Source organism: Oryx dammah, unplaced genomic scaffold (assembly GCF_014754425.2).
Source record: "Oryx dammah isolate SB20612 unplaced genomic scaffold, SCBI_Odam_1.1 HiC_scaffold_10, whole genome shotgun sequence".
Taxonomy (NCBI): domain Eukaryota; kingdom Metazoa; phylum Chordata; class Mammalia; order Artiodactyla; family Bovidae; genus Oryx; species Oryx dammah.
Genome location: NW_024070194.1, coordinates 67,282,118 through 67,294,389, shown reverse-complemented (window position 1 = coordinate 67,294,389; position 12,272 = coordinate 67,282,118). Strand labels below are relative to the sequence as shown.

General features: G+C 49.0%; 1 protein-coding gene across 12 annotated transcripts in view; it reads left to right on the top strand.

Annotated features, from left to right (window-relative positions):
• CELF2 (CUGBP Elav-like family member 2) overlaps window positions 1-12,272 on the top strand; it is a 553,836-nt gene that overhangs the window by 474,349 nt on the left and 67,215 nt on the right. For all 12 annotated transcript variants that reach the window (XM_040248499.1, XM_040248497.1, XM_040248498.1 and 9 more), the window contains one exon: window positions 7,224-7,272. In XM_040248499.1, coding sequence (XP_040104433.1) covers window positions 7,224-7,272 — 49 coding nt within the window. The remainder of the gene's footprint in view (window positions 1-7,223; window positions 7,273-12,272) is intronic.

The window sequence follows — 12,272 nt, the reverse complement described above, 5'->3', positions numbered from 1 at the left end:
ATTTTTATTTATTTTTGCCCATTTGCAAAACGTTTTGGAGAAAAATTGAGGAAGCGAAGATGCCTTTGGTATCTCATAGTCTGCTGTCCAACAAGATATGACATATATTCTCCATGAGTCAGGTTTGCGTTGTCAGGGAGGGAGCAGAAGAGAAATTCCAGTTCGTCTCTCCTGAGTGGAGTCTGTTAATTTTCTCATTCGGCACATGGCTCTTTCATGCATTCACTTCTTCCCTCCCCTCTCTTCCTCCCTTTCAATACTTTGTGGGCAGTAAGCTTATAACATGTGCCATCACGGCTGCTGTTTCTAGGGGTCACAATGGGGTTAATAATGAGATGCATAGTGGTGATTCTGTAAAACCCATTTCAGGTTAAAAAATGGCGTGTTTTATACTGAGTCTGGTGTTAAAGGTGGTTCACTCATCCTTTGGTGATGGCTGGGGTTAAACAAATTTCAACACAAATTCTCCTTGGTGTGAGAAACAGGGTCCTGGGTCTTCTAGCCTCCATCTGGGTTAACACTGGCCGTTTCAGCTCAGAATCACCTCCTTAGCCATCACAGGGTCAAGGCAGAAAGATCTGGGGAAATGATTCAGACTTCATAGAGAGTGTGGTTCGTGGATGCTGGTGGTTGTGGTCCAGGCTTGTCTTTGTCACTGGGATGTGATGGGACTCATCCTGAGGGTGGTGACGGCTGCCGCCAGGGGTGTCTGTAGCTCCCTCCCCATGCCGTCACCTCTACAGCCTTTGCAGGGGTGTGTGTGGGGGGGTGCCTTTGTCCCATAGTTACATCCTCATATTCATTTCTGTGAGCCACAGCCAGGCTCCTGGTGATGCATCCAAGGCTGACATGTTCCAGAGTGAGAAGCAGCAGGTCCTGCCAGCAGTAAGGGCCTCAGATCTAGCGCCCCTGTGAGTGTGGGGGAGACGCTGAGGGAGGGCCAGGGGCCACGCACTCACCATTAGGAGGCAGGCTACGGGGTGAGGCTTCCTGGAGGCTGGAGCCTCCTGAGAGCTTCCTGACAGCTTCCTGAGAGAGTGGAGGCGCAGGATGAAACTAGCCCAAGCCAGAGAGGAGGGCCCACAGGTCAAGAGGCCCTGATCGGCCCCTGAGAGGCAGCAGCTCAGTGGGCTGCAGTCGCAGTGCCCTTTGCTTTCATGATCAATACTGAATACTCAGATGTAACTGAAAGTAACAGCCAGTTTCTCTCGATCTGCTTGACTAGTCCCCCTTTCATCAGACTTCATTTGCATTTGTTTGTTTGTTTAATTGAAATATAGTTGATAGACAGTGTTACATTAGTTTCAGGTATATAGCAAAGTGATTCAGGTATACATATTATATGTATGTATAATTATATATATTCCTTTATTTTCTATTATAGTTTATTCCAAGATATTGAACATAATGCCCTGTAATATACAGTAAATCCTAGTTGTTTATCTATAGATTTCATTTGCGTTTAAGTAAGTAGGACTAAATAGAAACCAACAAGTTACTCAATACCTTACTGTGGAACGTGAGATATGATGTCACTGTTCTGTAATGTAAAACAAATTCACATGCAAAGCAATCTTCAAGGAAATGGGTTTAGAAGGCTTTCTTCATAGAAACGTAAACTTGATGAACTCTGTTAAATGCGCTGCCATGAAGCGGATCTGTTTCCAAAATACTTGATTTTGCCATTTCCCTGGACAGGCCCTCTGCTGTGAGGAACCTGGAGGAGGACAGCCAGGGCCCTGCTGTGGTCTCTGCTCCAAGGGCAGCTGAGCTGGACTCAAGTCTTAGCCTCACTGGGCTTCCTAGGTGGCGCTAGTGGTAAAGAACCTGCCTGCCGATGCAGGAGACATGAAGAGTTGAGGGTTCAATCCCTGGGTCAGGAAGAGCCCCTGGAGAAGGAAGTGGCTACCCACTCCAGTATTCTTGCCTGGAGAATGAATCTCATGGACAGAGGAGCCTGGCGGACCATGGTCCATAGGGTCTCAAAGAGTTGGACACAACTTGGTAACTTAGTACACACGCTTTGATTCACTGCTGCTGTTCATCCAGGCCTCAAGGAAGCTACCCTGTCAGTGCCACTGGCTTGAGGTTATGAATCCCTAGGCTCCTCTAACTGTGTAAACAGATCATAACAATACAGACCAGTGAAGGTTTCTTCAGACCCAGCTGATCCTGTGTAACGATGGAGATGCAGCCTCAGGTAATTAACATGCCTCTTAACATATATACGATGAAATATTACTCGGCTATTAAAAAGAACAAGATGATGCCATTTGCAGTAACACAGATGACCTAGAGATAGTCATACTGAGTGAAGTAAGACAAAGACAAATATGATCGCTCATATGTGGAATCTAAAAAATGTACAAACGGACTTGCTTATAAAACAGAAATAGGGTCACAGATGCAGAAAACAAACTGATGGTTACCAAGGGGGAAAGGAGGTGAGATAAAGTGAGAGATGGGGGTTGACATATACACACTTGTATGTATAAAATAAGAATCCGCTATATAGCACAAGGAACTCTACTCAGTACTCTGTAATGGCCTGTGTGGGAAAAGGATCTAAACAAGAGGGGACGTGCGCAGAACTGGTTCAGGTAGGAGACTGGAACAGCGACAGCGGAGCTCTTGGGCCCTTCCTCCCATTACTGCTGTCGCACGCCCACCTGCAGAGCACGGCACATACCCCGCCCTCCAGCTCGGGCGGTGGAGGTGGCCAGTGTCCCCATCGTGATAACAGCTGTGTTGCCAAGCTGCAGTCCTGATGCCACGGGTGTCGTCTTCAGTCCTCGAGGAGGGCGCTGAAGCTGTGGCCTCTGCTGCCAGCCGAGGCCGTTCTGTTTCAGGGCTGAGATGTGCGCTGTTTGCTCTGTGCTTGAGCGCCTCTGATCGTGAGCTTATCCCTGACGGTGGGTCTTGTAGCGCTTTGTTATTTGGGGTTTGGTGAATGGTCTCTGGCGACACCCGTTGCGCCCTCTGTTGGTTAGGATGCATCGTCGTCTTTCATTAGGAGCGGTGCGGCTTCCTTTCTCTGACTCTCTGCCTTCGGGTAGGTTGTTCCTTCCCTGAAATGCCCTTCACTCAAGTCCTGGTTAGCATCAGGGTCCCTTCAGGATTGAGCCTGACCATCGCCCCAGCTGAGATGCGTTCTCCACTTGCCCTTCCTTTGTGCCGGGTGTCTCTCTGAGTCCCCACGCCACATGTGGAAAATGCCTGGTGTGTCTCTCTCTACCCTTACGTTAGACACTCTGTTGTGATGAGAACTCTTGTTTACCCATTATTCCCACCATGTAACAGAGCGGAATGAAGTGAATGTGTGAGTTGTCTTTGCACCCTACTGAGGTGAATCTTTGACACCATTTCCTGTTACGGGGAGGAATCTCCCTATATTATAATATATTATATTGAAACTTTAAACTGGAATGCCCTCTCCTTTGCAGGAACTTCCCTACTCCACTCAGCAAGTTCTCCCAAAGTTCTTGGACTCATAAGACTGTGAGGAAGTGACATAACATTACGAGAATGACGGCTCCAAACCTTTTTTTTTTTTTTTTTTTTGTCTTTCTTGACATTTACATCCTGTACCTGATCAGGAATCTAAAACTCAAATGAACTGTTTGTGATAATGAGCCATTCCTAATACAGTCCTGATTGAAGAAGGTCAAGGCGTTTTATACACATTTATCACAGTTGGTTTCAGAACATCCCTGGACTAGGGTGACCACCCGTTTAGAATCACCTTGGTCTGACAATCCAGATCTCCATAAGGAGATCTCTCCTTCTCCTCTCCAGATCCAGGAGTTCAAATTCAGAGAAACCCAATTCAAGTCCAGAGTGGCCCTGGCTGTTTTATTGCTACCAGTGGTACATTCCTGAGCCTTCTGGATAGTCTTAGATCAGAATCAGGGTCAGTTCTCAGCAACAGCAGGAAAACCCAGAGTCAAGTCTTCGCACAATACCCATGGTGGAGTTCTGTTGGTGAAGTGTGGTGGGAAGGCAGAGGAAGACTGCTTTTCCCCAAGGGGGTACTGCTGGCGCCTCCAAGTGAGTGTCTCTCTGGGGCCTGCAGCTTCTCCTCGTAGGCTCGGGAGTCCAAACACCGTGGTGGGCATTTGTGGGAGAAACCAAGCGGTTTGTGGGAATCGACCCTGGTTGAAGAGTAGGGAACTCTGATTTCTGATCCCAGCTGTGTGTCCTTCGTGGAGTCCCTTGTTCCCTTCAGATATTGAGAGTATTGGGCGAGATGATTCCCAGGGCCCTTGGCAGCTTTAGTCAAATGATACTGTCCTTGCAGCTCTGATTTCCTCGTCCTGCCCTCTGTGCACATCGCTGATGGATCTGAGGGCTCACAGCACTCTCTCTGTACTGCTTTTCTGATTCTCGTCACCAGCTTTCTCCTTTATTTACATGCATGTCAGTCACCATGTTGGGTGGGCAGCGTCTTGAAGGCGAGAGTCCTAGTCATTGAATTTTTGTGTCCTATATGTAATGTTGGTACTCTTACCTCTCCTGTACCTTAAACCTGTGAAATTCATCTGAGTCTTTTCAGCTCATTGACCTGTACAGTGTTTCCTGTCTGGAAAGACTCCACCTTCATCAGCCACCAAGTCGCCTGTCTTCCTCCCTGCCGCCTCTTAGAACAAATCTCGAAGTAATTATCTGCATCTATCATATCAACCATTACCTTTCCTGTTACCCTCCCACTACCTGCAGGTTGGCATTCTGGCCCCTACTACCCCACAGAAGCTGTTTTGATAAATTAAAAAAAAAATCTGTATTGCCAGATGCAGAAGAACCATGGGGCACTTGGATGGCAGCGTCTAACAGCACTCGCTCTGACCACCACCTTGTTCTTGAAACTCTCCCTGGGCGGCGCCTGTGGGGCACGTGGTTCTGTTCCTGCTGCTCTGGGCTGGCCCTTGCTCTGCCTCTGACGACTCCTCTTCCCGCTGTCCCTTTGGTGCTACCCTTGGTTGTCGTCTCCCTTCACTCACTTCATTCTCTGGACAGTTTCAGCCACACCTGTGCCATCAGCCCACTCCCAGAGCCGTCCTGACAGTCGAGACCCATGTTTCCAGCTTCACACCAAATGCAGGGCGTCCTGACCTGTGCCCCTCAGTCTCTGCCCACCGCCTCCCCAGCCAGCTTTCTCGTGTTTTCCCTGCTGAAGCAGTTACTTGTAGGGCACGGCGTTATATGCAGGACACAGAGGTGAAGTGAACAGGCCGGGCCCCCGCTGCATGTTCAGCTGTCCAGGCCTGGGCTTCTGCCACCACCAGCCAGTTCCCTCTGAGGTTCAGGCCTTCACCAGCTCCCGGGGCCTGTTCGTAGTCAGTCGCCTCTGAACTGCGCCCCTCGCCTCCTGAGTCTCCACCCTCCATTACTGCAGCCAAAGGTGGCTTTTCAAGAAAGCAGATGGGAGCTCATGGCTTTGCTGCTTAAACATTCTATCCCTGATCGCTGACTTTTAGGTGAGATTGCAACGCCTTCAATGCCTTAGCCTGTGAGGTGGTCAGCAGCCTGGACACCAGCTACCCCGGCACCCCTTCTCATGTGCCCCCCCAACCCCCGCCACTGACAGACACTCACACTGCACTGCCTCCAGGAGGGCCGGGCGCCTCCTCACCACCATGGCTGCGTGTGGGACAGTCCACCGGCTGCCCCCTCCTCTGCTGGCAAGTCCGCCAGCCTTTAGGACGCAAAGCAGACGGGCCCTTTGCCACAGCACCCCCACGGCCCTCACCAGGCAGAGTGAAGTGTCTGCTCCCCTGGACTCCCACGGCCCCTTTTCTGAAAAGACAAGTCTGCTTACTGACCCCTAAGCGTTCCATTCTCATGCTGGTCTCTTCTCTACAAACTGATCGTATTAATGAGTGGAGTGGGAATACAAGTAGACCCCACACCTCAAGGCCTGTGTTCTGTGCGTAAGAGCATCTTGCCTTGGAGCGTAAACGAAGCAGCTCTGAATTATTTAGCCTCTCGTCCCCCGGTACTGCTCTCTCGTCCTCTTCCTCTAGTGTTTGGAAGACCCTGGCAGGCATTAGGTGCACGTGGTCTCAACCACCCGATAATCACTTCCCATCATTTCGGTGCCAGAGCCAAGTAGCATTCCCCTTTCATTTAAATTAGATAAAACCCAGAGCTGTGGCTGGCAAGTGAGGGAAGTCCACTGGGGAAATTAAAGGTTCAGACAGAATGGGACCCATTATAATAAAAGCATTTGCACAGCCACTGATTCCATCTACCCCGTGGCGTCGACAGTCCTTGGGGTAGGATGAAATATGAAGCGAGAGAGCCCGTGAAAGTCATTTGAGGAATTTATTTTAATTGGAAACGGTGGCAGCTTTCTGTGCTTGGAGTCAACTCTGCAGATCACGCACAGGAGTGCGATTGGCATCATTTAAAGAGCATGGAGTGTCTTGTTCCTCCAAGATGCAGGATCTTGGTCCCACGTTGTCTCAGGTGCTTTCTCCACCTATGTGCGCACTGAATGTGATTGTCAGCCCCTCCCGCATCCTTTACTCCCTCCCTCTTGCCTTCTGTCCATTCTTTCACTGCCTTTGCATTCCTGTCTCATACTTCATGTTTAATAAAAATTAGATGATGACACCTAAATCAATCAATGAGTCAACCTGCAAATTACTCAGAACTAAAACCCAAGAAACTGCCATGCAGCAGATATACCATGACCAGAAGAAAAATGGACCATCTATAATCATTTGTAATAATACAAAATAACGATAGCTGTTTTTTCCTGTGCCTCATTTGTTAAGCACATCACATGCGTCTTCTCTGATAATTCTCTCCACCCCTACTGTATAGATGTCACCTCCATCTTACAGATGAGGTGACTAAAGCTCAGAGAAGACGCTTGCCCAAGGTCACGCCACTGTAATGAACAGCAGAGCCAGAATCACCTGTCAGATCCAGGCAGAAACCACACTGAGTGGTAGAACCAGGTTTTGAACTTGAGCCTGACTGCAAAGCTCACGTGTTAAGATACCATGTCACAGAGCCCTGGGACTTAAAAGCATCCTGTTGCTGAATGCCAAACACATGCTTGCATTTAGTATATAATAGTTTCTGTTAACTGAGAGAAGTCTCGTTATTATTTAAATGCCCTTATAAAGGTATCTGTAGTCTTGCTGAACAGCATGGGGTTTCTGAGACTGTTGAACTATTGTTCAATCTGCCTTACCTTCTCACTTTTCTATTTTTAGATGCATCATCCCATTCAGATGAAACCTGCAGATAGTGAAAAATCAAACGGTAGGTGGTGACCAATTGTCTCCTATTAATGTCTGTTTTCTTAAGCACAGAAGTGAGGCTGGCGGAGGGAGGGGGTGCGGGGAGGAGCTGGCTGTTTCTCTGGGGAAGGAGGAGAGATGTTCTCCAGGAGCTTCCATTGGGGTGGGCACCTCTGGAGAAACGTGAACTTCAGTCCCCTCCCTCCTGTATCTGGTGTAAAACCTGTGAAGATGCTACAAGTAGCGGTTTTCCGTGTCCCTCTGTTTGGAACGTGATCAGTATGGTGACCCTGTGGCCTTTGGCTCTTGTCTACCTCCTCTGACCCACCCGAGAGGGAGGGATGACCTTACACCAGGCAGAGAAGCCAGGTGAGGAGGGCCTTGCCCACCAGGACTTGGGCTGTCTTTTTTTCCCCCGTTTCCTTTGGTCCTCTGGCGTTGAGAGTGTCTGATTGCACTTTTCTCTAGGTTGTATCCATGCATTTGCATCTATATTCATTTAGAATTCAGTCTGCTGGTTAACAAACACACACTTCAGTGCAAATTAAAAAAAATATGTATGCATTTGATAAGGTCCATGGAATAATGGACTTGCCTCTCCATGACACCGGAGGGTTGATAGGCACATTTCTCTCTGGAGTTTCTGCTTCCACTTGTGCAGACCGTCTCTCCCCATTTTGTTCTTGGGATTGACCGAATGTGTGTTAGAGGAATCTCCTGCCTTCCTGGAGCCCAGCACCCCCATCCCACAAGACTGACACAATCAGCGTGGTTTCCGGCCTCCAGGCAGCTCTGCACCTCATTAATTAGTCATGGGGCAGAAGGCACGCACTTGGAGATCCGCATATCCGCATGTGTAAATTATGATGAGGCTCTGCCTCTCCATGAGGTGTGTTTTTGCTGATTGTAGCGCATCCCATTTTCTGGCCACATCAACTGGAAAGTTTTGAAGGAAGTTCCCTGCCGTATGGGGAGGCTGCCGGCACTGGGTTCGCCCGTTGGGGAGTAAACACTGGTGCTTCACCACCATCCTGACCAGCCGCACCCTTCTCTTTGGGTCTGATTCCCTCTTTCCTACAGTTCTTTATCACAGTCGTGGTGTTGGATGTCAGAGGGTCTAAAACCCGCCACTGCTTTGTTGTGGGGTCTTAGTCCACTCGCTTCATCCTTTGTTTGACAATTCTTCGTCAGTTACTTACTCTGTGCCAGGCAGGTTGCCAGGGGCCGGGGCTGCAGCAGTGAATTTTTAAAAGCAGAAAAGGATGCAAAAGACACTGTCTCTTCCCTCCTGGAACTCGTGTCCGTTGTCACTGGTTTCAGTATCTGACAGTCACGGAGAGACTGGACTTTAATCTCGTTCATAGAATAGAAATAAAGGTAACTGCCTCTCAGAGCTGAGCTTTTTTCCTAGATATTTGGGATAGTGCTGTAAGTGACTGAGCACTTGTATAAAGTGTTGCTTGGTGTCTCCACCCCCATTCTTCCCTGGCCCTTAGGGTCCTGCACCCAGTGCATCTACCCAGGCAGAAGGCGGGCTCCCTGAGCCCACATGCTCCAGGTAGGCATGCCTGCAGTCCGTTCTCTTCCTCCTGGGAGAGGGGAAGGATGGAGCTGGTATTTGTGGGATGAATCAGCGAAGGTCATGCTGGCGTGTCCAGCCACCAGGAGATGCTCCCTGTCCTTTGGCTCCATAATCCTCCAAACTGTCAGGACACCAGTCATGGGATCAAAGTCTGCAGAAGAGGCTTCATTTGAGCCTTAGGCCATCGTGATAAACCTGACAGAGAACCGAGTTGGAAATGTGTGACTTAAACTACCTGAAGAGTTGAACCAAGAGAAGGTTTCTTCTGCATTGTCTGCTGGGCAGGTACAAACTGTGACTGTCCTCTGGACACTGAGGGTGGTGTCTGCTTGGGGTCTGGAACCACAGCAACAGGATGCAACTGCCAGGGACACACCCCACACCCCACCTCAGAAGTCATGCAGGACTGGGTGCTGTTTTACTAAGATGAGCAAATACCCAAAAATGCCAGGTCTCAAGAAACACCCTCTTTCGAGGAGCCCAGACTTGACCCCTGACCGTGCACTTGTTGGCTGTGACCTCGGGCAAGTTCTAACCTCACCCAGACTCCCAAGTCTCCAGCTGTAAGAGGGGCTGTCGTTTTCTAGTCTGTGCTCTGCCCGTAAGGCCCGCCTGATGGTGTCATCCCACAGTTGACATCTGCAGAACTTAGGGTCACACCTGGTGCGAGGTGAGCATCCTCTCTGCTCTGCTGAGGACGTAACTCCAGCCCTCAGAGGCAGTTTCTCTGGTGCCTTCTAAGACCAGAGGCCAGCCCTTCCGGCCTTGGGCTCTTTCTGCCAAAGCTTAGATCTGAACACACAAGGAAAACCCACAGACCTTCTTTCTGGGCCATTGGTCCCTTGGCTTGCAGGTTGAACTTCATTTTCTGAATTTTCAGTTAAGAAACAAAAAGTCAAATAGTATAAAGGGACCGAAGGTGGCTTTTAAAGAGCTCTTCTTCATGGAGGTTCCTGCCTTGCATAGTCATGAGCAGACTTCAGGGTTCTCCTTGGACCTGAGTGGAAGAAGGAGAAAGGTATTATGTCCCAAAGCCAGAGATACAAGTTGCAGGCCTTTTCTGATGTCACATGGCATTTTTGACAGGTAAGCATAGTTTCTGAGAGGCTTCCCTGGTAGTTCAGCTGGTAAAGAATCCGCCTGCAATGCCGGAGATCCCAGTTCAATTCCTGGGTTAGAAAGATCCCCTGGAGAAGGGAATGGCTACCCACTGCAGTGCTCTTGCCTGGAGAATTCCATGGACAGAGGAGCCTGGCGGGCTACAGTCCATGGGGTCACAGAGTCAGACACGACTGAGAGACTTTTACTTTAACTTGTCACTTTTTCATAGTTTCTGCAGCTCAGAGAGCATCAAGATTTCTTGGGCTCAGATGCTCAAAATAGCTCCTGTGGCTGTGAAAGAAGTATAATGAGCTCTAATTGCACTTTTTTTTTTTCCTGAGTTTGCTGACATTTATGGATGGCACAAAGGACTCATCATAGTGAGACAGTTACTCTCTTCATTATCAGTGTGTTCAGATTCCTCCAACTTCATATTTGCTGAGCAAGATTCATCACAGATTCATTAGTGATGGACAAATGAACTCCAGAAAAGCAATCACTCCTTTAAGCTTTTGTCCACTCAGGGATTCTGACAGAGGGAACCTCTGTGCTGGGCCCAAAATGTGGTTTGTTGTTTAGTTACTAAGTCATGTCCGACTCTTTATGACCCCATGGACTATAGCCCGCCAGGCTCCTCTGTCCATGGGATTTCCCAGGCAAGAATACTGGAGTGGGTTGACCTTTCATTGTCCAGGGATCTTCCCGGCCCAGGGATCGCACCCAGGTCTCCTGCATTGCAGGCAGGTTCTTTACCACTGAGCCACCAGGGAAGCCCCCCACCGAGAAATGTGAGTCTGCTCTCGCATGTTCCCTGCATTTGAATGTTTTCAGGAACAAACCTGCGAGATCTCCAGCCTTCCTGGAACCTGCGCTTCCAGTGGCTCCGGCGTCAGCTGTAGCCTCCAGCACATTTATGCAGACTCCCAGCATTTCATCAATACTTCACGTTCTTGCGCTTCTACTGCACCAGGCATCCAAAAAAAAGATCCTACTCTGGACCAGCAATAAAAACATCAGGGACTTTGAGAAGAACACACTGAACATATGCCCGGGTCTCAACAGCACCCACCTTTTGTGGCTGTTTTTCCCTTGCACCTAGTTGAGTGGGCGGTAGAGGAAGAGCATCTGAGGAGGCGTGGATTATTGCAGGGACCAGCCACACACACACACACACACACTCTTCTTCATTCTCTCTCCCATCAGAGGGCCTGTTTCCAGCTTTTAATCCTCCATCGGTTACAGGCAGTTACTGGGTCTCAAGTCAGTCCAGCAGTGGGTGATGAGGAAGTTGTGGTAGTCGCCTTTGGTTCGGGGCTTGGGGTCCCAGGGGCTGGAGCCGTGTGTACTTCTGAGGTCATGCTCCTAGCTTCAAGGATTCTTTTTTGACTCTGTGGACAGAATGTTCAGGTTCATTCTGCTCACGGCCTGTCAAGGGTCCCAAGAGCCTCGCATCCAGAAATGCCACTTAAGCCCCCATCTCTTTCCTCAAGGCCTCTGAAACCTCCAGTGACCGGGCATCCAGTTCCAGGCTCACGAGAGCCAGTATGAGGGGACGCTGTCTGTCCAGGGAGGGTGAAGCCTGTAGAGGTGGGGATCTGGGTGTCCCCCTGCAGTCACTTGCTGATGCACTGGAAAAGGAAGAAATCATTTTGAAATTCAACATAGACTCTGGCATTCAGAGGCCGTAATTAAATGCCGTATGTTAGCACCAACACATTGGAAAGTTGTTAATGAATTCAGGCCTCCCTGAATACAGGTGCGACTTTGACAGGTTGTACACCAGGGTATTAGCACAGACTTACAGTTGGGGGTGGGGGCGCATTAAAAATTAAGTTTCTAGTCCCTGAACTTAAAAAGTCCCCATGTACCTGTAATATTAACCCTTCTCATTTACCCTGTGGAAGGGGAGCTGGCAGTGGTCGCTGCTGTGAATCCACTGCCGGCACCCATGGTCACCCCAACTGTGTAGCCCCTGGCGTGCGAAGCGTTTCCCTCACTCATTCATTCATTGGTTATCCTAAAGGGAGATGGACTTTCCCTCCAGAGGGCAAAGACGTTATCTTTTTTTTTTTTTAGTTTCCCTAAAGCACTTTAGCAGAACATTATGGATGTGGGAGGTTTATTTAAGCACCTGGCATTCTTGTGGATGGAAAAAAAATTAGTGAGCTACGTAACTGCTTGGGAGTACTTAGGCAAGGCCCAGCAGAAAATGCATCTAACGTTGATGAAAAAGTTAAGTGAAGTCAGGATGATTATGTTTGTTTAACATGTTGATGGAACTGTTCGGCGATCCTTAGAATGGGAATCTGAGGAATAAATTTCAGGAATAAATTTTCACT